Source organism: Drosophila willistoni (assembly GCF_018902025.1).
Source record: "Drosophila willistoni isolate 14030-0811.24 chromosome 2L unlocalized genomic scaffold, UCI_dwil_1.1 Seg196, whole genome shotgun sequence".
Lineage (NCBI taxonomy): Eukaryota > Metazoa > Arthropoda > Insecta > Diptera > Drosophilidae > Drosophila > Drosophila willistoni.
Genome location: NW_025814048.1, coordinates 4,444,627 through 4,468,821, shown reverse-complemented (window position 1 = coordinate 4,468,821; position 24,195 = coordinate 4,444,627). Strand labels below are relative to the sequence as shown.

Genomic DNA, 24,195 nt, shown 5'->3' with positions numbered 1-24,195 from the left:
AATTTGAATTTTTAAAATTGTATTTTATTGTTTATAATAAATATATATATATATATATTATATAGTATAGACTTTTGGTTTCTTTTTATACATAATGTATACTAAATTATGTTGCTTGTTTGTTTCGTTTATGCTTTAGAACTTAGAACTTACAAAGGTTTTGTTTTATCTTACAAGAAAAGTGCTGATTCACTTTTATATATATATATATATTCTTTTTTTTATAACTTAAGTTTAGATTTAAGTTTTTGAATCATTGTCTTCCATTTTAATTAAATTTCTTAGTTTTTTGGGGGGTGGTATGAAAAAATACTTTAGTCCTATACATAAATGTTTCTTAAAATAACAACTTAGTTCAGTGCTATGCTTCCAATATTTTTTAGTTTAGCAACCAACTAATGCATATGGCATAACAAAATTGAAGATAATATATATGTTAATATATAAATATATATAGAGATATAGAGATAAATATATAAATAATATACAACATGTTTAAAAATCAAGTATAGGGGAAGTTCAGGGAACAAAGAGATTAACAGATAGGATTTAGTACGATAAATAGACAGATAGAAATAAATAAATAAAAATATTGAGAACTTAAGGGAACTTAACACTTGAAATACGTTAATTAGTTTGCGAAAGGAACAAATTATATATACATATACATAAAATATATATGCACATAGATACATATATGTATATATAGTTAGTTATATACTTAGTAGTGATCAATTAATCAGAATAACTAAATAGTACAGAGTAGTTTACTTTCAATTGAAAGTTTTAAATTATTCTAAGCATATTTATCTGTTGGGCTGACCAATGAACTATATATATATGTATATATAGTTAATATGCATTTTTATAGTTACAACTGGTTTTTGGGTGTCTCTCTCTTGAAGGTCTTAACTCTAACTATGATTAGTTTGCTTATACCATATATTATCTTATTAATAATGCCTTTAAATGTATTGTATAAACACATACATTTTTGATTCATCAACAACACTCATTACACACTATATTTAGTGTGTGTGTGTGTGTGGGTGTTGAACAACATTTGATTTGCTTTTCTCGTTAAAGTTTTATAGGCATTTTCGATTTTTACATATAAAAAATAATTCTTTTTCTTCTTTATTCTTTTTGCATACCAACATTGAAGCACTCATAATATCAATATTTTGTTTTTAGCTTGGCTTCTTTCTCTATGGCTAAATTATTAGTTTTATTGTTTTTGTTTTTTTTTTTGTTTTTACCCTCTAGTTGGTCGGCCAAATGAGTCGATTTTCTTTTATCTTGCTGTGCTGATAATTCAAATGGGAAGATTGGATTATTTGTTGCCGACAAGACAAAGCTAAAATATACACATTGTACAAGCTTTGCTTTATGAGCAACATTTTGGATTCTTAAAAGAAATAGGTGGTCGGCATTATGGTGGCACTATTCAAAAATCGACCCATTTGGCCACCGATTAGACCCTACGCGGCAAACAATTGAGCAGCAGCAGCAGCTGCCGCCTGTTGTTGCTGCTGCTGGTGTGGTGCCGTTGCCAAAATGGGTATTGCCGTACCATCGGCTGTCAGCAATAGAGTTTGTGTAGGTGGAGCAGCCGTAGTTGTTGTTGTGGTAGCCGTCGGTGTTGGTGTTGGCGAAGGCTCAGCCAAAGCCGCCACATTACCCGGCCAATCGGGCAGGGCTATCAATTGCTGTTGTCCTGCCTTGTTGGGATGGGGTACTTGGGTTGCAGCTATAATACTACCGTCAGCCGATTGCAATAATATTGTATTTGGAGGCAAATTGAAGCAGGTCACTGTACCATTGGAGGCCACCGTTTGCAATTGCAATGGCGGCGGTCCGGACAAGGTCGGCGCTGACAGGGTCGGCGGCACTGGATGAGCCTGCGGTTGCAACATCAATGCGATGGAATTGTTGCCGGCTTGGGGACTACTCAAATCCAGTCCATCGTTGGCATTTTCTGGCATTTCTAATGATTCGTTCAGCTCCTCGTGCTCTTCCTCAATTATCTCCTCGACTAGATCATCTTCGTTGAGCTCTTCGATAATATCATCCTCCTCCCCATAGGTATCTGCCTCCATGTCGGCTGGTGTTGACGACATTTGGGCACCAGCAGAGGGCGGCGAAGGTGTCGGTGTGGGCATGGCCGTAAGGGCCGTTCCCTTTGGTATGCGAAATTTACGCAAAATTTGGGCAGTTGATGAAGATAAGGAGCATAATGCGGCGGCATCTTCATCTAAATCGCCAACAAGTTCGGTTTCCTCCTCCAGAAGTTCCTGTTCTTGCTCTGCCTGCTGTAATAATTGCTGTGGTTGCTGACGATTCACACGCACCAAAGTCACTCCACCTGATGATGCAGCCTTGACAACATTGCCATTGCCATTGCCATTGATGAGATTGAGCTGTTGTTGTTGCTGCTGCTTTTTAGCCGCTCCTCGATTGGCTGCTAATAGTATAACTGGTGTCTTCTTAGCATTGGAAGGTTTGAGGCCATTAGTAGTGGCGTTTATGGTGCTGCTGTTTATCACAGAAGAATTGGCGTTGTTGTTGCTGCTGCTGTTGTTGTTGTTGTTGTTGCTGCTGCTGTTGTTATTAAGATTAGGAAGAGATGACAGAGCGTTTGCATTAGTTATTATGTTAGGCACATAGGACAATGGTTTGTTTTTGTTCTTGTTGGTTATTCTTGTCTTATGTGTAACAAAATCGGCAAATGTGTCAACAAAACTGACCGCATTGCGATTGCCATTGCTGGCATAACAATTGCTGTTGCTACTTGTACTACTGCTGTTGCTGCTGCTTCTGCTGTTACTACTGCTGCTGCTGCTGCTGTTGTTGCAGTCGACGGCAAGACAAGAGCGTGAATTTTTCTGCTTCAAGATGATCTCTTCATAGTAAATGCGATTCGTAACCGCTTGGCGTTGCTGCCAGGATTCTTCTTTAGAGGATTGGTAGTTGTTGTGTTTATTGTTCTTGTTGTTGTTGTTGGTGGTGGTGGTAGAGGAGGAGTTGGTGGTGGTTGTGGTGTTGTTCATGTTGCTCGTGTGTTTGGGATTTGTGTAGGGCCGCTTGAACATTTCAGAAGAACCTGATTCATCGTTGTTTGTTGTAGTTGTAGTTAATGTGATGAATGTGGATGTGTTTTATTTAATTTTTTTTTATGATTGTTTTTTTTTTTTTTTGTTTTCGTGTGCAAATCATAAAGAAATAACACATAAACACAAACAACGGGAAATTGGAAAAAAAGAACAGAAAAAAATAAAATTATTTCGATTAGCAATTATTTTGTTTTTCTTTTTCTTAATCACTTAACATTAAATGTTAGTTATTCGTTTTTTTTTTTTTTTTGTTTTTTTGCTTAAACTAAAAGTTAATATGGGTTGGTTTTAGTAAATTATAATAATGTTATTTTTATGCATGAACGATTTATTGAAATTTATGTGTGAGTGGGACACTTGAATGTTTCTTCGAATGAATGAATGAATTAATCAAATTTGATTTGATTGAAAATTGCTAAAAAAATTTTGTGTGAACAATTTTTACGAAAAAATCAACAGTATTAAAAGAACCAATTTCATTAAAATTAAAATTAAAAAAAAAAAATGTTAAACACAAAAAAAAAAAAACGAGACAACACAAGACAAGAAAATAAAAAAGCATATTTCGAGAGGAAAAAAAAAAAAAACAATAAACGTACACATACCTTGCACTAAAAAGTCCAATTTTCAAATATTTTCAATATTTTTTAGTTATGCATATATTTTGTTATATTTCTTTTTACTTTTATTCAATTATTTTGGATACGTCAAAAATGTCATACAAAGAAGAGAAACTTGAGCGAATTGCAATTGCTGAACTGTATGTATGTGTGTGTGTGTGTATGTGAGTGTGAGTGTGTGTGTGTGAGATGAGGATGGAATGGAGCCAAGGATATTGGAAATTGAGTATTGTATGAGATGACTTTTGATTCAATTACAAATATTATTGGGATTTGGAATTTTCTGTTTGTCAATTCTTGTTTTCCATTTGCGTTGTTTTTGAGTTTCATTCTCAGTTTCTTTAAGTTATTTGAATTATATTCCATTTATATTTGATATTCAGTTATATTGATATTGAAATTAAAATATTTTGCTCATTCTTTATATGGGATTATATTTCTTTTTTTTTTTTTTTGTACTTTGGCTGCAGTTGTTGGTCGTTGGCTTGGATGTTTTCAGAGGGCTAATAGCACGGCTTCTGATATATCGTAGCTATATCGTGTTTATATCATTATATATCGTTTATATATATATGTGGGTTGATTTGATTGATTGGTTGTTGGTGGGTTGGTTGTGTGTACATAAAAATAAAACAAGAGAAGAATAAAAAGAAAGAAAAAAAAGAGAAAAAAATCGGTTTTGGTTTTTTTTTTCGAAACAAAAAGCGAGAGGATAAAATAGAAGTGACTAATTTTGACAGAATCGGGGTTAATATAGAGAAGCAATTTTTTCTGTTTTATTTTTAATTTTTGTTTTTTTAATATTTTTAATTGATTCTTTTGTTCACCAGAAAAGCAACAATAAGCCACACAAAAAATACAAAGTGCAAAACTTGGTTGGTTTTTTTTTTGTTGTTAAAGGGTAAATAAATAAATGCACAAAACTATATAAATACAAATTACAGGAAAAAAATAATGTTCTTAAAAAAAATTACAAAAAAGATACGAAAATTATAACTAAAGTACTTATGTAAATTATAACCAAAAATTGGTTAATGCTTAATGTACTCTGATGTAATATTTCCGTTATTTAAGTATTGTTCAATTTGCGGCTTTCTTCGGCTCAAGTGTTGCAAAAGTGTTTTAGTAGCATTTACAACGGCGCTGTTCAACACTAAATTACAGTTTTTTTTTTGAAAGGAAAACGGAGCAAGTCGCTGCCGTCGACTACGCAACAAAGTAACAGACAGAATTAAAGTAGACAGAAGTAGAGATAGGTAGAAATAGAGAGAGAGAGAGAGAGCAATAGTATCTAAAAACGAGCATATTACACTAGGATAAGAATATTATAATTTAGATATATATAGAGAGAGATAGTAAGGGGAAGATCAAAATATTTCAAGTGTAATAGAGTAGAGAGAGAGAGAGAGAGAGAGAGAGAGCAAGAGAAAGAGTGTTGTTTAGTTCTTTTACCTAATTTCTTTGGTCTCCAGCAGCGATGAGGTATTGACATCGTTTACCGCATTTATCATTGAAGTGGGCGAGAAGGGCAGGTGATACATTGAACTGGCATCCAAGGTATAGGCATCGGCGGTACTTTTGATGAGCAGCTCATTCTTAAGCTCCATGAATTGCTGATGCGGATTATGTGTGGTGAATTGCTGTTGTTGCAGTAAATGCGTATGTTGCTGCTGTTGTTGTTGATGATGATGCTGCTGCTGCTGTTGTTGTTGTTGCTGTTGCTGTTGATGTTGACTCTGGTGGGCATCCAAAGCATTGGCATTCAAAGTTGGCTGAGCGCTGGCATGTGTGGTGAACGTGTATTGCGAATAGGGACACAAATCACCCAATTCCGAGGCCTCTAGCTTGGGCTGGAAACTTTGGAGGCCATCTGGTGTAAGGATCTGATAGCTTTGCACTGTGCCAATAACATGTTGTTGTTGGTGCGGATGTTGCTGCTGCTGTTGTTGTTGTTGATGGTGTGACTGATGTTCGGCACTTGTGGGCGTGGCAGCTGATGTTGAACTTAAATACGTCACATTTGAGTCCAGTTCGTAATGTGGTTGAGATTGCACCGTTTGGCCCTGACTAGACGACACCTTGAGAGTTTGTTGTTGTTGTACCAGTTGCTGCTGCTGCTGTTGTTGTTGTTGCTGGGGCTGCTGTTGATATGTGGCTGGCTGTGCACGTTGCGCGACTGCAACCTGAGGCGGCGGGGCAGCCGGTGCGGCCGTCGTGTATATTGTCTGCGTTCCATCTAGCTGCAATGGCACTAGATTACCAGCCTGATCCTGTATCATAATGCTTTGGCCATGAAGTTGTTGTTGTAATAGCGCCTGTTGCAATTCCAGTTGATTGGAATAGATTAACGTTGTGGTGGGAGCTGCTGTGGCCTGACCACCGTTGGGTGTTAGAGCTCCACGTTGTAACGCTGCCATGGAACTCGTTGCACCCGGATTGGCCAACGCCAATTGGGCTCCGCCAGGCAAAATCATGCCACTAAAGTCCAGCGAGGGTAGTGTCTGTAGTTGTTGAGGTTGAGCTTGAGATTGAGGTTGGGGTTGCGATTGCGGTTGAGGCTGTTGGGGCACTGACATTGTTTGAGGAATCTGTTGTTGTTGTATATTTTGGCCAATTTCCCCATTTTGCACTTCATCCAGAACACTGTCAATTTGAGCCAGACGCTTCTTGGTTGGTGTACTCGACGGTGTTGATCCATCAGCAGCTGCCTTTGATTTGCGAACTCTTGGAGTTCTTGAGGTTCTCGCTCGTTTGGCAGCTGGTCCACCCGCTCCTGCCGCTGCATCCGATTTCAGTGGCGTTGAATTCGCTGATGCCGGCATCGGAACATCACCATGTTTGTCTTTTTTGTGCATCTTCATTTTATCCGGACGCGAAAACTCCTTATTGCATATGGGGCAGGCGAATATCTTGCGATTCTGACCCTCGTGAAAGAGATAGGCATGCCTCTGGAAGCTGTACTTGTTCTTGAATGTCTTGAATATGTCATTCTTGGCACAAACCAGGCAATAGGCCACACCATCGATTATGTGTTCATAGCGGGCTATGTCTAGACCACGCACACTCATCTTCTCCAGATATTCGCCCTGCTCGTCCTCGGCAATGACCCGTGTTTTGCGCTTTCTCTTCTGTTTGGCGGCAGATGTAACTCCCGTTTTCGGGAGTACTTGTGGCGCCCCATTGCTGGCCACTTCTTCGGTCATGTGGCTGATGGTATAACTTATTGTACCGGCGGCCTGTTCGGCTGCTTCAGCCTCCACTTCAGCCTTGATCACCTGATACTCTTCATATTGATCGTTGTCGAGACTTTGCTCTTCGTATTTAACTTGCAGGCCGGCACCTTCATCGCCGCCTTCGTCATCATCCTCCTGCTCCTCTTCGACCACATGCTGTGGTTCGTACTTGATAATATCCCCAGCCACATTACTGCTGCCATTACTCAGACAATCACTACTGCCGGGTTCACTTTTAAGTACATGATATTCCTCATACGTATTTCCATCGAACTCGATGATCGTTCCATCGGTATTGACAAGAGCTGTTGTCGTTGTTGTTGTCGTTGGCACTGTAGTTGGCGTGGCAGTGACTGTGGCAGCCGAACTTACCACTGTGGCGGGCAATGTTGTGCCATTGTAGTTCTCAAAAACTATAGTCGTTGGCGTCTGGCCATCTTCGCCGGCTGTGGTGATGTAATGATATTGTGGCTGTGCCTGTTGCTGCTGCTGCTGCTGGTGTTGGCTCTGATCCACTCCTCCGTTGGTATGCAGGATGGAGGACGAACTAATAGTTTTGACCACATTGTCTTTTGTTTATATATTTTTTTTGCAACAAAATACATAGGTTTTTTTTTTTGGTTTTGGTTTGGTATTTTTGTTTTGGTTCATATAAGAGATGTGTTTGAATGTAATATTTGCATAAATTAATCAGGAAATTAATTGTTAAATGAAATCAATACAAATTCAATTCACTCAAAACAAATCAAATTAAATCATAAATTACACATATACATATATGTATATATATATATATATTTGTGGTAGTGCGAAATCAAAAGAAAAATGAATTACTCGTTTTTATAATAGGTAGGGCAAAAACTGGCCAGATAGTAGAATAATTGAACAGATTAATCAGAACTGGTCCCAATATATGTACATATATGTATATATATATATATATCTATACATGGGACCAACAACATAGAAGAGTCTGAGTGAATTGCTTTTTGTTGGTGTTTTCGTTTTCACTTACATCTAGGCAAATTCTTTAACAATACAAAAAAAATAATAATAATAATAATAAGTTAAGTAAAATGTTTGTAGTAATCGCAACAAAACGAAACTAAAAACTAACAAAATTAAATTTTATAGTAGAAATATATACGTTTTTTTGTATATAGACTAGATAATATATATTTGAATATGAACAAATTTACGAAAGTTATGAACAATTTCTTCTGTCGATTGGCCAGAGAGAGAAGAAATCAAGAGGAGCAAATATTTAGTAAGATAGATAGGAAGAGAGATAGATGGATAGAGGGGGAGGGGTAACTAAAATTACTTAACTTAAGAACAATAAAAACAAAAATTTCAACTTAAAGTTTAACTAAATAAAATGAACAATTTTTAAGTCGTTTATTCTCCTATTCTCGAATGCTTTTTTTTTGTTGTTTTTTGAACAATTTGAAAATGTTTTGTGCATTTATTTATTTTACTTGAGACGACAAACCAGAGAGAGAGAGATATATATAGAGATAGGGAGACAGAGATATAAATTATAGAAATAATAAATATATATGTAAATATGTACACATATATATTTGTATGTTTTGCATGTTTGTGTGTGTATATATATTATATATATATATAGATTGTGGAGGATTCGAAATGCATTGATTGGGTTGGACTACAAAAAAAATGTATTATTGAACAAATGTTTTTGAATTTGTATTGATTTATGGCTTTTTTTTTTTTCTTTTGTGAGTAAATTTTTGGTGGGCAGGGCGGATAATGGTAAATTTTTCATCTTCTTATCAGTTTTTCTTCTTCTTCTTCTAATACTTCTTAACATCGCAAACGGAAGACCGACCACAAACAGAAAGTTAAATTTGGTTTGTTTTTTTTTCTTTGCGCAGAAAAATTGTTTTTTTTTTGGGGTTGGAAATTAAACATTAAACAAAAAAAATTGTAATTAGTTAAAACAATCAACACAAATAATTATCTAAATAGTGGTTATGTGATGAAAATGAGAGGCATGAGATGGATGATAGAGACAAAAATACAAATACAACACAAAAAACGAGATTAGAATGAAAATACTTTTGGCCAATTAGAGGGGGGGAAAACATTTATATATATAAACATACATTATAAAAATATGCCTATATGTATATATGTGAAATAAGTACATATAGATATACAAGTATGTGTATATATTGGTTAGTTACAATTACCAACTACTTTAACGATTATTATGGACAACAAACAAAAATCCAAACAAACAACATAAAGAGAAGTAGACAAACAACAAACTTAACATAAAACAAAACAAAACATAAGAGATAAACAAACAAACACAAACGAGTGAATAAATAAATTGAATTAAAGTCAAAACTTACCGGCAACATTGGCCACACTGCCAGCAACATTTTGCTGTTGCTGTGGACTATTGGCCGTTTGATATGTAACTGCAGCAACTGTTGCACCTCCAGCCTGCTGCTGCTGTTGTTGACCATCACAGAGTATTTCGTTTTGCAACTGATAGACATTGCCATCCGTGCTGGTTGTATTTGTGGTGGTATATTGGGGCTGCGGCTGCTGCTGCTGCTGCTGTGGAATGCCGTTAAGTGTATTGGCTGCTGGCAACATGTTGATATAGACAATTTGTTGCTGACTAGAAGATGTTGGGATTGTGGTGGTGGATGTTGCTGATGCAGTGGGTGTTGTTGGTCTTGGACTGTTGTTGTTGTTGACTTGTTGACTTAGTTTTGGTATTTTGCCTTCAAATTTACGCGATTGTTGCATAAATTGCAGCGCCTGATGATCCTTTTTGGCATCTGTAAAATGGCAATCAAAACGGACTTTAATAACTTGTTGGCATACAACCAAAATGATGGGAAAAAGGAAAAGTGATGATCATGAAAATAGTGTTAATCTGTATATACACACACATGGCTGGGATTACTTGTTGTAGTTGTTGTTGCTGGAAGAGGTAAGTGTTTTTTGGGTGGTTGGGTGGGTGAATGGCAGGGAGTAAATGTCGGGTGGAGTGAGTAAAGCGAAAGAAGCATAGACATAAAAGCGAGCAAAAGTGGACCAAAAACCCCCAGAATTGAGAACAACCAACACCTTGAATTTTAGTAAAACATTTTTGTTCGTTTTTTAGTTTTTCGTTATTTTTTTCTTTGTTTTTTTTTTTTATCTTTTCGTTTTTGGTTAGTTTCTTTTCTTTCAAATTCACATAGATATATATTTTTTTCTAAACAGTTTTTTTTTTGTTTTGGCTTAATTAAAAAAAAAAACGAAAAGAAGGGGAAACAATAAATAGGACAAAATATTAGCAGAGATAAAGAGACAGACAGAGAGAGAGAGAGAGAAAGAGCACAACAAAAAGAAAATTGTTTTGTTTTATACATTATTTGGTTTTTGTTTTAGCAACGACGACGACCTGTGGATTGGTGTGAGTGGAATGTAGGAATTAGTGTGATTATGTTGATGATAATGTTGTTGTTGATGATGATGATGATGGAGTTGGAGTTGGAATTGGAGTAGTAGTAGTAGTAGTAGTAGTAGTAGTAGAAGATGCTGTGGTGGTGCTTAGGACGCTGCTTGAGCTCTCACCTCCGGCTACAACTTCACTGCCAGCTGCTGTGGTTACTCCTGATGGGCTGGTGATTGTGGTTGTGGACGTGGATGTTGCCGTTTGACTATCCTTTTTTCGTTTAGTGGGCGTTTTGCGGGGCGTGGCAGTGTTTGATTTATTGCCACGTCCTCGCCCGCCACGGGATGTTGATGATGTGGAGGATGCTGGTGATATTGAACGATCATCTTTGATGCGTGGACTACGACCACGACTGCCATTACGACTAGAATTTGATCTACGTTTGGTGGCCGCCATCCAATCATCATCGTAGTCGGCATCATATCGACGCTTGTGTTTACGTCGCTTAAAGTCCTCCTCCTCATCGTCATCGTCTGTTTCAATTCAAAAAGGCAAAAGAACAAGAGAGAGAGAAAGAACGAGAGAGACATGGAGAGAAGAGGGAAGAAAAACATTAAAGTATTGACCGATTGTTTCTTTCTTTTATTTTTTTGTCGAATTAAACCTGCCATCTAATAGATCCTCACCTGTGCCATCATCCATGTACTCCAGCAACTCTTGTTTGGTCTTAAAGTCTGCTGGACTTTGCAAACTCATGGCCTCCTCTTCATTAACATATTCGGCCTCGTCGTCATTGAGAGTTAAAACGCTCTCCTTTAGCATGGCCTTCACATCATCGGGCACATTGGGATTCTGTTGGATTTCATCCAAATCCAAATCGGGATTGCGCTCTTTGAAGCTTTTGGCCTTTGTTGGATTGCATTGCTTCTTCATTCTGTAGACAAGTTTAAGAATAATACAATAAACATCTATCCTAAGCACCTATCGCACCCAAAACCTACTTTTTATCACTTATCGTAACATCTAGATGCGGTGGTAGGGGAGCCGCTGTCATTACACTATTCGACTGATCCTCGGGATGTCGTCCCAAATCACGACCCTCTAGCCATGTCTCATAGCGTTCGCTTTGGAAACGCTTCACAAATGTATCCATCGAGATTTTAACCATGTCATTGCTGCAGGTACATTGCGTTGCACGCTTGCCGTACTCAATCCAGCGTTCCATGGCAAAATTTGTGGATTCGGCACAGTTGAAGCCATGATTGAAGCCAGCATGATAACCAAATGGGAAGGTTATCATTATCTCGCCCGACTCCTGTGTGATCTGCAATCGTTTAACGTTTAAATTGTTGACTCTTAATATCAAGGATCAAGGCAAAATTACCTTGCTAACCGGCACATCGTTCTGCTTGAGTATCTGTGGCGATATTAGCGTCATCTTATGCCGCAAATATGCATTACAATTCTTATAACTGGCCGGAAAATACTGATTTGCAACCTTCTCCAATTTACGACCATATTCCGGTGGCACCACATACCACGTTTTTGGTGCACCGAAATGCAAATAGTTTATCGAATACAAATCCATATCCTCGGTGTGCCAAGCGAATGTGGTTTTCCACATACCGAAATACAAATACGCTGTATTTACTCCATCTATTTGTATATTATAGTCTTTGTTGACAAAATCCAGTATGGTGCCCAAACGATTGATATTCCAACTCTGGAAACAGAGCAAAGAACAACTCAATCAGCCCCCAACTCCTTCCCAACAATAAATTAATAACAAAAAACACCCAGTTAAACCGAACTAATGAAAAATCAATACTATTCTATCATCTTTCAAATTGTTTTCTTTTTGGGAATTTTCTTAATCTAGCTGGGTGTTTTTTCCATTTTAATTATGTTTACTTACATCCTGATCAGGATCGGTGATACTGCCGCTAACATCAGCCCCATAAATGGGGGCAACATATGTGATATTCTTCCAATACTTCCTCTCGAGATCTTCATAGTCGAAATGCTTGGGTGTGGCATAGCGTTCAGTGCTGGCCAATTCGCTAAATTGTTTAACTGTCAGTGGTTTCTTTTGTATATTGATTTGTTGATAGTAGCCCTGTTTTCCGGTAACCACTTGACAAATTGGCGCCGGTATTGTTACATTAAGGGCATCGAGATCAGCATAACCACTACGCCTGGGCACCCATTCCACGGGCGGCACCACTTTGGCCAGTCCGGCCTTGTGTGCGCCCTGAGATTCCATGTAGGCTATGTATTTGGGGAAATCTTTGAATTCCTCCCAAGTAGGTCGAAAGACCATTATGCGTGGTATATCAGACATTTTCATTAAGAGTTTTCAAGTATTTCTATTTAGCTTGTGTATCGTTTCGTGGGGGGATTCAATCGATCCTGGAACTGTGATAAAGAAGCAGACGAAGAGATATTAAACTTCTGCTCGTCCACAGACTATTGCACGTTAATCCCACAGGCAAGAGCAGATGCCGTGCCCTGTTTAGTGCCGTGCCCCTTGTTCTTTGCCTGTCTGCCTGCTGCCTGCGTGCCCCGTTTGTTGTTGCACGATCAGTCACACAAAAGCAAACACACAGGAGAAGAAAAACAGACGAACAGCTGCAACTTTTCGAGCGCCTTTTTATTCCCAATGGGTCGTCGCCGTCATTGCCTTTCGACAACAGCAGGCAGGCAGGCAGGCAGGGCAGGGCAGGGCAGAGCTAGAGGCTGGCAGGATATGCACTTTTAGGTCCTAGATACACAGCCGGGAGCAGGCATTAACATTAACAAAAAGGTGCATTGATCGTGGGCTAATGATTAAACTTACTAAAATTACCATTTAAATTAATATTAGAAAAGTGTAAAAAGAAATATCTGTGCAAGATTTATAAAAAAATTAAGTTATTAAAATAATAATAATTTTATCAACTTATTATAAATATTTGATTTAAAATATATTCCAAAAATTAGATAAAAATTCAAGACATTATTATTCATAAAGATTGTTCATTCCTCTTTAAGTTTTTTTAAATCATATTAATGTAAAATTGATTTAAATTATAATCTTAAAAAAGTTTGTATAACTTTATAAAATAAGTTCAACATAAAAAAAAATGAAACAGTTCCAATTGACAAACAACTATATATATTCTTGCCCCAAAAACTGAGAGAGACAGAGATCAAAACGAGAATTGGCTAACCCATATACACATTTATTTTATTATTTTGATTTTTCAATTGTTTTCAAATTTTTCAATGATTTTTTTTATTGCCAATGCTTGTGAAATTTCAGTATAAGCAAAATGGCATACATACAAACCATATGAACTTTTCAATTTCCCATAGAGAAAATAAAATGTCCAATAAGCAGCACAAACCTTTTTTTCTTCCGTTACACAAATTTAGCCATATATATACATATATATAGCTGATAAGTGATATGTATTTAAAGCTCTATCATTAGCAACATTGTCTTTGGGATAATATACTAAAAAAGGATGACAAGGTTGTTTGAAATATGCGAGCAAACTAGATGAAACAAAAAATTTACGCAATTTTGCTACGCAGAAAACTGTACCACCACCCGACGAGGACGATGATGATGACGACGACGACGACGACGACGATGGCGATGACGATGACGAGGAGATGGAGGAACCAAGAGCAGAAACAAACGGCAACATTGAGAGGCAAGAACCAAGGATAACAACGAGTGCGCAAACTATTTGCTAGTTGGGTGAGAGACAGTGAGGGAGAGAGAGAGAGAGAGAGAGGAGAAAAAGAACGGGCGGAGACAGCTGGAGAGAGGGAAAGAGAGATACAGAGGGCGAGCAGGAGGACAAGGTAGGATATATACATATACAAATATATATATGCCCATAGTAAATATATAAGGGGGAAGGGGAATACACAACCAAATATGGGCGAGTAGCGAGTAAAGAGACAGAGAGCCATGTGTGTGTGTGTGTGTGTGATAGTGTATGTGTGTGTGTGTGTGCATATAAAAAAGGCGAAATTTAAACTCACTTGTGTTGTGTGTGCTTCGATGGGTTTTTCTTTTTTTTTTTTTGGTTTGTTTAATTATAATCCTTAGTCCTTTGGCCTATGAGTGGCTGATGATTATTGTTGTTATTATCCTTTTGGCCAAATGGATTTCTTGTATGTGTGTGTGTGTGTGTACGTTATTGCACATTATTTTTTGTTAACAATATTTCCATTTCTTGTTCTTTTTGCACACTTTTTTATGAGACACAAATTTTGTTTTTTGTTTTTTGCTTTTTCGATTTTTATATATATAATTTTTTTTAAACAATTTCTTTGGTTAGGTTAAATGTTGTTGCCGTGCAACATTATTCAAATGGCGTCGTTGTCCTGTTCCAGTCTTTGACTTGGTTTTTTTCTTTCTTGGGAGTTGGGCGTCTTATATATACATAGATAGAATATAGATATATATATGTATATTTTAATAAGAACTATAAACACACACGACGAGCGCGAGCCATCAATATGGTCTGAGCTGTCGGAGCTGCGAGCGTAAACTGAACAGAGTCTGATGCCAGGACAACGAAAGCAACGAACGAACGAACGAGCAGACAAACGAATGACGGGACGAAAGCAAGAACAGGCAAAATGAGCGAAACAAAAGTACATATACATTCGCATAGGCGGCACACGGCACACACACACACACACACACAGAAGCTGAGAGAGCGTTGTCCTTTTAATGCGAAGCATAATGTGAAAGGAAAACTAGTATAAAGCGAGCGGGAGCGAGATAGAGATATACACAAACAAGTTTGACAGGATAATGGAGTGGAAAATGCAGAATTGTAAGAGGAAAAGCGGCTGCGTCCCTTTGTCCTACAATGCATTTTCCTTTTCCTCTTTTCACTTCATTTTATTTCTCTTCTCTGTGTGTAATTTTTTTTGCTTTTCGCAAAAGCCGAAATAATGTTTTTGTTCTCTGCTATTGGCCAAAAACTAGACGTAGCGAAACGATTGATCCTGTAAGCCGGCAGGCGGCATACTCATTAGCATTTTAAGGCATACGTTAATCTAGGGGCTCAAACACACGACACGATAAGTCTAGATTTAAGTTCAGCCGCGATCGCGATCGGGGACTTCCACTTGAGTTTGATATTTGGTAGGTACTACTTGGTACTTGAAAGGTTTCCACATGTCACAAAATGTTATTTTTAATGAAGAATTCTTAGAAGAAACTGACAATCATTGAGTCGGCTTCCTAATGGCTCAATTTCAGTGTCTATGTATATTCAGTTTTACATAAAAGCGGGGGGAATGACACAACAGAAATCTTATATATAGCCTTTGACATTTCAAAAATACTTTTCAAACTTCTTATTCTTCTTTTTGTACAATCAATGTGAAATTATATAGTCTTCACTAGAGTAAAGTAGTATGAAATACCCCCAAAAATGTATTCAACAGGATGAGTAAATTTATTTGTGATCTGAAACATCCTAGACACCTATTTATCGGAGAGTATTATATCTAGAATCATCAAAATTTGTTTATGCACTCTTTAGGTCCTTGCAATTGAAATAAAACTGATTTCCTCGAAGACATATCCGTATAAACTCACTATAAAACTGATTTCCTTGAGGACTTAAACGTATAAACTCACTATAAAAGTGATTTCCTCGAAAAATTATTCGTTATCCACAATCGTTTCCTTTATCCCCGACGGAACTACTTTTTAGTATTGCTTCATCAGGGGGAAACTCCACCTACGTCGGGGTTCGAACTCGAGAACAACAGAATTGTAGATTTAGTAGGTCTCCAATGAGCCACCGACTAGGTTTCCTGATTTCCTCGAGGACTTATCCATCCGTATAAGCTTTTTCACTAAGCCGAAGATAGCTGTTGGCCAATAAGACTACAAAGTGATTATAAAAATAAACGACACGGTCGGTGTTGTCATCTATGTATGTCAATAAAGTTTTTAAATTCAAAACATTTGTTCTTTTTGTATTAAGTTCTTTACGTTTTCCATCTATGGATTTCTGCGTTTGGCTTTAAGGCTGATCTTGACAATTCTCAGTTCATTTGATCTTCTACTCCCACACCACCATCACCCGTACTATTGCACCATAAAACCATACAAAAACCCTTTACAATTTTTTAAAGAAACCAAACTAATTGCTAACAAGGCAAAAAGAAAAAAAACAATATGAGGAATATAATTTACAACATGTCATTAGCTGGGCAACGCCTAGTATGGCAGGAAGGAAGGAAAGAAAACGAATAAAAATAAAAAGGGGGAGTTGATGATATGTATGACGGGGAACGGCAGGATCAAAGCGTGACCAAACGGAATACGAGTAGTATGCGCTGTTGGACTAAAAATTTACAAACAAAATACATACATATCAGAAAACGAACTGCAAATGCTGCACTTTTTGTGCTTTTGTAGCTTGGGGAGCCAGTACTAAAAGAGGAGAGAACGAGAGATCCTGCGCGATTGGAAAACTTGTTTTCAAAAGTAGCTCAAGCATAACGAATGGCCAAAAAGGGAGAGATGGAGAAAATGTCAAAGAGAGCGAGAGAGAATGAGAGAACCCAAGCTTGCAACGAGAATGACCAGGCGGCGGCTTCAACTTCCGGCAGGACACACACACACACACACACAATTGTATACACAATGTGGTCATTGACTGAACGGTAAAAAGCGAAAACAGGAACCAACAACAACTGGCAATGGACGATGACGTCGTCCTGCTGCCACAGCCACAGCCGCTGCTGCTCTGCTTATTCTCGTCCTTGTTCATAAAATACACACACACAGGCACACACACAGAACACATACGCCGCTCCGCCTCTTCTCGCTGTCAAAGAACGCACGTAGAGACCGCCATAATGTGCGTCCCCTTTTTATATGCATCTATATCAATGTGTGTGTGTGTGTGTGTGTGTGAGTTGTGTCTCGTGTGATTCACAAAGCATTTTTCTAATACAATTTCTCATAAAATTTCAATTCGCTCGTTGCCTCAGCTGCGACAACTACAACAACAACTAGATTATTTATGCTTATTTTTTTCATTCTTTTTTGTTCCATTGGTTTGGCAGTTGCTTGTTTTTATTATATTTCTGTGTCTGTGTGTGTGTGTGTGTATGTATGCATATCCTTTTGTAAGTCTAAGCGCCCAGGCTTTGGCGTTACAGCCTCGCTCTGCTACAGTGGAGCAATTACCGTTATTGTAGAAATTAAAAATGGCTTTAAAAATAAATTGTATATGTTAATATCACTATTCGGCAAAATTTCTACGCCTTTTGTTGCTTCAGTCCATACTGTCCTTTAAGAGGACCTTTGCTTGCTTTCTAATTCTTTTGTTCTAAGACATATTTGTTCAAAGATATGAAACTAAGTACCCAATTTTGCATTAAATTATCAAAACTTTAAATTCACATGTTTATACATTTTACAGTTTTATACATTTTTGTGATTATCTATCTGATTTGGGGTTAGTATAAGTTTAGCTCTTCCATTTCAATATGGTTCCTACGAAAATTTCATCCTTTATGTACTTTAAAGGCTTAATAATTGTTTACTTGTTTCAATTATAAAGTAGTACTAATACCTTAACTTTAAAATGTTGACTTTGGCCTTAAACTTTTTGTGATAGGCGGATGGAACATGTGTTAAATAATTGCATGGTGAATCGAAAATCAAACTTTGAGTATTTATTTATTAACTTCGAATCGGTAAATAAAATATATGATGTACATTTATTTTCTTTAAATTCATAATCTAATTTGTAGATTTTTATGTTTACTTTTCATTTTTGTTACGGAAATGGTAAAAGTATATCAATATTGGGCAAGTCAATAAAAGACAGGCTCAATATAATAATACTTTTAGCCAATTGTGTATAGTGATAGTGTCGACTTTGTACTTTGTACCATGTTAAACGTCAAAAAGGATAATCAATCGACTGCGAAACGTAACAATTATTTTCCAAAAGCTTTGTTAACTGCATATGAGCATTTCGAATGCATTTCAGATTGCATCTGACGCTGTTTTTTTCGTTAATTTGGTACCACGGTGCACGGACTTTAACGAAAAAGCAAAGCACGCGTCCCCTTTTTTTTTTGTAATTGTTGTTTCATTCTATTTGAAGTTTCCCTTTTGTTGTCCTTTATCTCAATTGCACAACTGTTTGGTTTTGCTTTTGCTTAGCGTTCATTACATTTTGTATAGGTGTATGTATGTGTATGTGTGTGCGCATATACTTTGGAAAACTGGCGCCCACAGTTACACAGTTGCAGTAAGCCGCCATTTATTGTTGCTGTTCATTAAAATGATAAACGCAGAGAAGACGACGGAAGAAGAAGAAGCGGCCGAAGGTAGAAAGGACAAGAAGAATGACAGAAAGAAGAATTGTATAAAGCGCATGACGAACATTTTATAGGCTTTCACAAATGCGCAAACTCTGCTTTTCCTCACACACACTCTCTCTCTCTCTCTCTCTCTCTCTCTTGGTCTATTTCTTCTCTCTCTCTCTCGTTCACTCTTTCCTCCTTGTTTCTAGTCTATCTCACTCGCTAGTTTGGCAGCTGCCGCCACAATCTAATTAATTCTCGTTTACGTTTTTCATGTCGCCGTGTCCGCCATTGTTTTCACTGAATTTGATTTGCCTAAAATACGAAATGTTTATTTTTTTTTTGTTTTTTTCTTCCTTTTTATTCTTGGCATTTCTGAGTCACCTTGTCAGCGTTTTTTTTTTGTTTTCCTTATGGTCACTCTACGCACTAAGCTTCATTGATTTTAGTTCAAGATGCTTTCCATTGTCGCCATTTTGAATATGGAGGACGCGTGCCTAAGTAGAGTTCCTGCAGGAAATCCTTAGCTACTCCTCTTGACACATGTGAAAAAGGAGGCCACAACTCGCAAGTTCAAGTTTATTCAAAGAGGAAGAATCCATGTTTAATATTTAAGGTTCCTTTAGGGTCCTGGGTTCACAATTTACTCTAAAATATATAGCAAATCAGATTGAACATTACCTCATACAATATTCTTGAACAGGACTCACTTTTGGGTCAATGCCATTGCACTTGTAGGACAAGGAAAAGAGTTTACTAATTACCCTCTATTGGGAAACTCAATTCAGGCCCAGACCGGGACAATCCACCCAAAAACAGCGGGTGGTTTGACCTGTTGCTCTGTCAACTTGTTAACACCACGGATATATATACCTGAGATCTGTGCTAAACACACCACCTAGTATTCCTAATAGTCGGTGTAAGGAACGACAAACAATAACAACAACAACAGTCATACGGAGTATGCCCGGAATATACTATATGAAATATATACGGGGGTATGTTTATGTTTTTATGAATGGGAGCGCGCGGCGTCTAACTACCACCAAAAAGGCGTACTCTGTTTTGGTTTTGGTTTGTTTTTTTCCTTTTTTGGAAAACCCCTAAAATTGTGACGAAGACGTTGTGTGGATGGCATGCCGGCACATGCCAAAACCCATCATCATCATCATCATCATCAGGTTGGTTGCTTTTGGTGGTGGGAAAACACATGTCCAACTGTCGGCAGTGGAGTACTCCCAGTGCGTGGTCGTCGGTGCTGGAGAATTGGGGTTGGTCTGGGTCTGGGTCTCGGTCTCAGTCTCGATTTCTGTTGTTTGTTGGGGATTTCCCAAAACGTCCTTGCAGCACCTACAACGATGTGCTGATGCGTGCGTGTTGTGAGCGGAACCACCCCATGCGCCATTTGGCCCAGAGACCAGTGCGCCAATGTAGGTCGGTGTCTCGATGTCGGTGACGGTGGTAGTAGCTGCTCTTCACTGCCTGCCTGCCTGGCTGGTGGTGGTGAATCCAAAAATATGCCCAGACATGTCTAAGGGTTACTTTGTTTATAAACATTGCGCAACACGAATCAGCTGATTTTTTGCTACATCCCCCAACCCCAAACAAAAGAAAAAGGAAAAAACACATATACCCCTAACCCGGCAACCGATGCAAAAGTCCAAAGCAAGCCGAAAAGAAAAATAGGAAAAGCTCTCGAAAAAAAAAACAACAAACGCCCAACACCTGCATAAGTGTGTGTTGAGCCTACAGAGAAATCCAGTCCTAGGACTCCATGAGAGCAGCTGGCTTATTAGTTGTGTGTGTGTGTGCGTGTGTGTGTATGTGCTACGGACAGATGTTGCCTGTCCGAAAGGTAAATGAAAAATGCAGCCGGCTCAAGAATGCTCAAAAATGAAAAGGACCTAACTGCCTGCCTGCTTGGTGCTGCCTGCTGTTACATTGATCATTCTGACGAGTGCTCCTAGACGAAATGGAAACATCTGGCCGGCTTTCCTCCATCGTTCATTGTTGTTGCTTAATGTTTTTGGGCTCGAGCCAAAGAGAGATGGAAATGGCATCTGCTCCACAAGCCGTTTTATTGTCTCTCAGCTAGAGATAGAAGAAGTTGCTGCCCTCTGATTATGGATGCCACAAGGTTTGTCAGAGAACAGTTGTCAAATTAGAAACTCAGAAACATGTTTTATATCGTTAGTAACTTTTCTCTTTTCAATCCTTGAATCCGAAATTGGCAGCTGTTTCTCCAACATGACCCCACAATGTTGCTGGCTAGCCAGCATTTCTTTTCGATTATTCTCTCAGGCCTCTTTGTAACCTAATATCTCGACCCGTACGATCGCCCCAATCACACGAAACAGGACTCCAACCCCCCAAAAGAAAAGACAAAAAAAAAAAAACAAAAAGGGAAAAAGTTTCATATTCCTTTCCATGCAACTTGTTTTGGCCCTCAAAACGAAAAAAAAAAACCGGTATGACATATAAAAGGAACGCTCATATCGATCGAGATTACATACAAGTTGCTTTAAACTGTTACAACATTTGAGATTTCCGTTTCGTCGAGTCTCGTCAAGAAGGAAGTGCAAAATCACGCAGAAAATCACAACTTCCTTGACGGTAGGATACGACTTTGGCCTCTTTGCTGCAGCTGCTTGTCTATTCTGTCTCTGGTGTCCCTGTCTTGTCCCTTTCCCTGTGAACCTCACATACAATGTTTGCGCAGGCGTACATTGAACTCGGGTGTCCTTTTAAAACACACACACACACACAAAATACACGCACATTAGGCAGGTAGGACAACGACTAAGACTTGAAATTTTGATCCAGACATGGCAGCAGATGTGTTTCTGTCTTTGTCGCAGGTCAGTTGTCCCGTGTGCTGGCTGCCTGCATCGGTTGGGAAAGAGTTAAGTTTCATTATCCATCCAGTCTCTGTCAGTCAAGGGGCCGGGGCCGGGGTCGGTCCGGCGTCGTCAAATGGGCATGTCAAACAACTTCCATTCCCTTTTATTTTTTGTTGAGTATATTTACTTTTCAAACATTTGTTTGTTATTGGGTCTTTTGTTTGTTTAGAAGAAGTCATTAACACACGACTATTAGGGGATGCATGGAGGTGCATCCGGAACGAAGGTGAGAAAGTTTTTTAAAAACCCAAACTAAGAGATTCAGAAAAGTTTTTGAAACAGAACGCTTTCCCATGATAAAAATATGTCCTATTTTTACATCTAAACAATGAAAATTCAAATGCAGATGTAACATTTTTGTAATAATTAGGATCAGCTTATGGGAAGTAGTAAAAAAAACAACTCATCCCCCGTCGACAAACTGATTTGATAAATTGATTAATTAATTGTGATTAATGTGTATTTGAGCGACTGAAGTGTTCGCCTTTAAAGCTACTTTGATTTAAATTTAGCTTAGCATAAAATTAAGCTTAGCATTAACTATTAAGTTCAAGAGCAATTAGCCTTTTTTTTTCTGGTGCAGAGCCCCGAATTCAATTCAAACGGGACACATTTTCTAATATTCACAATATTGACAACACAGACAACACAGAAGGTCTATTAAAACTAAATAAACTATGTATATATGAAATTTGAAAATTCGAATTTCGTATGGGGTTTTTTTTTGATATTTCAACTTGTTGGAGTTTTAGAGTAACAATTGATTCTAAAGAGTTATTTTTGTTGAACTATGAAAGTGAATTAAATTCCCCCCCGGATGAGATATTATTCATCAAAATCGTATAGAAAATAGATTGACTTCGTCAACTTAACAACGAGGTTCCGGCTTTGTTCAGGCTCCATCCACCATATAGACCGGACTTATCATCTAATGATTACACAGGCCGACATGATTTTTGGTGACGTTTACTTAAGAGGTGTTCCTAACCATGAGAAATTCTTTTCAAGAGAAGTTTGGTTGATGCAATTTGTTCGATTATAAAGCTTATATTATTCAGATTATCCTGACTTACAAACCTACCCTAGAACGTTTGTGGAGAGGATTTTTCAAATTCTCGAGCTGTTTAGAGTAAGCTTGTGTATCTTTTTATATCGAAACATATGTAAATCTCTGTTCTTAACGCGCTGGATTTTTCTAATCATCTTAATTTTTTAAGAATTTTTTTCACATCCTTTTTATTTTTCATCTATTGCAACTTTAATCATTCCATTCAATCGGTTCTTTTTTTGTAAAAGAAAAGAATGTTGAATACGTAGACTTTTGTTAATGTACTTTTTATGTTTTATGCCAATAATTGCAATTTTTTAATAATTTTGAATTCATCTATCAAGATTATGATCTTTGAAAGAACCATCTTGAAATTAAAAAAAAGTTCTGTGATGACTTACATATGTATGTATTGAATTTTCTTTAATTAATTTTTATTACTGGCTGACTTTTTCAAATGCATATTATTAAGGTAAGCCATGTTTAATTAAAGAAATGCAAATAATCCTAGCTCCGACCTGTTTTAAATTGGCGTCCACTGAAAACACCTTCAAGCTTCGCTTCACCAGAAGGAAGCGAAGTGTATACATACATCACTGCTTTTACATATATGTACATATGCATATGTATGTATGTATGTACGGGACACTATTTGTAGGTGTAGGTAATATTAACGCTTAATATAATTTGTCCCAACTAATGCAATGAAGCATAAACATTACAAAAACTGGAAAAAAAGACAAGAGAGCCAACTAGTTTTCCCCCGAAATTGAAAAATCGATTTACCAACTTTTCTCGCTGTTGCGAAATGGATTTAAGACAATTAGAGTAAAGCATTGTACATTATGAAAACTCTTGCAATCTTTTTAGAAAACTTACCTTCTTCCTGTACGTTGCGTATGGTAACTATCTCTTGTCACTTTGCGCTGGTTTTCCTTTAGCCTTTTTTATCTGGTTTACATGGCTAATTCCACTTATTGAGTGTATTTGCACTTTTTTTTCTTGATTATTTTTGCAACAACTGCTGCTGCTGCGGCTGGCTGCAGCAGAGCCCGAGCACCGCAACAACAACACAAAACACGGCGTACGTGACCGAGAAAATGTCCGTTCACAATAGACGCAGACGCAAAGCAAAGTTATATTTTTTTTATTTGCAATAGATTAGACTTAGTGCACATATTATGTCTTTAAGTATGTCAGAAGATAAATATATCAGTTTGTTACCATTAAATTGAATTTGTATTATTTCGATATTATCAAGTATATTTGTTAGTGTTTGCAACACGCGAATAAGATGGCTGCTTTTCGCAGGGCGTTCTTATTGGGATACGAAGACAACACACATTAAAACAACGACACTAATTCATAGTACTGACTTGTCAGAAGGCGGGGTGCATTTAGCATGTGCTATTTTTTTGCATTGTTATTTACTTTAATAGTTTATGCCAGTTATCAATTTAGAAACACACTTGTCATTTTTTGTTGTTGTCGGACTTAGGGTTGGTAAA

General features: G+C 37.5%; 1 protein-coding gene across 9 annotated transcripts; it reads right to left on the bottom strand.

The window, feature by feature from the left end:
- Positions 1–2: 2 nt before the first annotated feature.
- On the bottom strand, positions 3–24,195 carry LOC6640217 (probable lysine-specific demethylase 4B). 9 transcript variants are annotated; one of them, XM_023174929.2, is made up of 9 exons: positions 23,567–24,195; positions 12,306–12,805; positions 11,775–12,113; positions 11,392–11,714; positions 11,077–11,324; positions 10,570–10,923; positions 9,348–9,785; positions 5,186–7,535; positions 3–2,601 (listed from the first exon to the last, which is right to left on the bottom strand). In XM_023174929.2, the coding sequence occupies exons 2-9, from the start codon at positions 12,735–12,737 to the stop codon at positions 1,482–1,484; spliced, it is 5,604 nt and encodes a 1,867-aa protein (XP_023030697.1). In that variant the 5' UTR covers positions 12,738–12,805; positions 23,567–24,195; the 3' UTR covers positions 3–1,481. The 9 variants fall into 9 exon arrangements, with proteins under 9 accessions (XP_023030697.1, XP_023030698.1, XP_023030703.1 ...); XM_023174930.2 differs by lacking the exon at positions 23,567–24,195 and adding an exon at positions 14,426–14,591; XM_023174932.2 differs by lacking the exon at positions 3–2,601 and adding an exon at positions 3,035–3,103.

Bases quoted from the DNA above. Each gene is read 5' to 3' on its own strand.
- LOC6640217 (XM_023174929.2), bottom strand. From the start codon at position 12,737: ATGAAAATGTCTGATATACCACGCATAATGGTCTTTCGACCTACTTGG. The intron at 11,715-11,774 runs GTAATTTTGCCT...AAACGATTGCAG, and splicing joins ACGATGTGCCGGTTAGCAAG to ATCACACAGGAGTCGGGCGA. The intron at 9,786-10,569 runs GTGAGAGCTCAA...GCCATTTTACAG, and splicing joins CAGTGAAGTTGTAGCCGGAG to ATGCCAAAAAGGATCATCAG.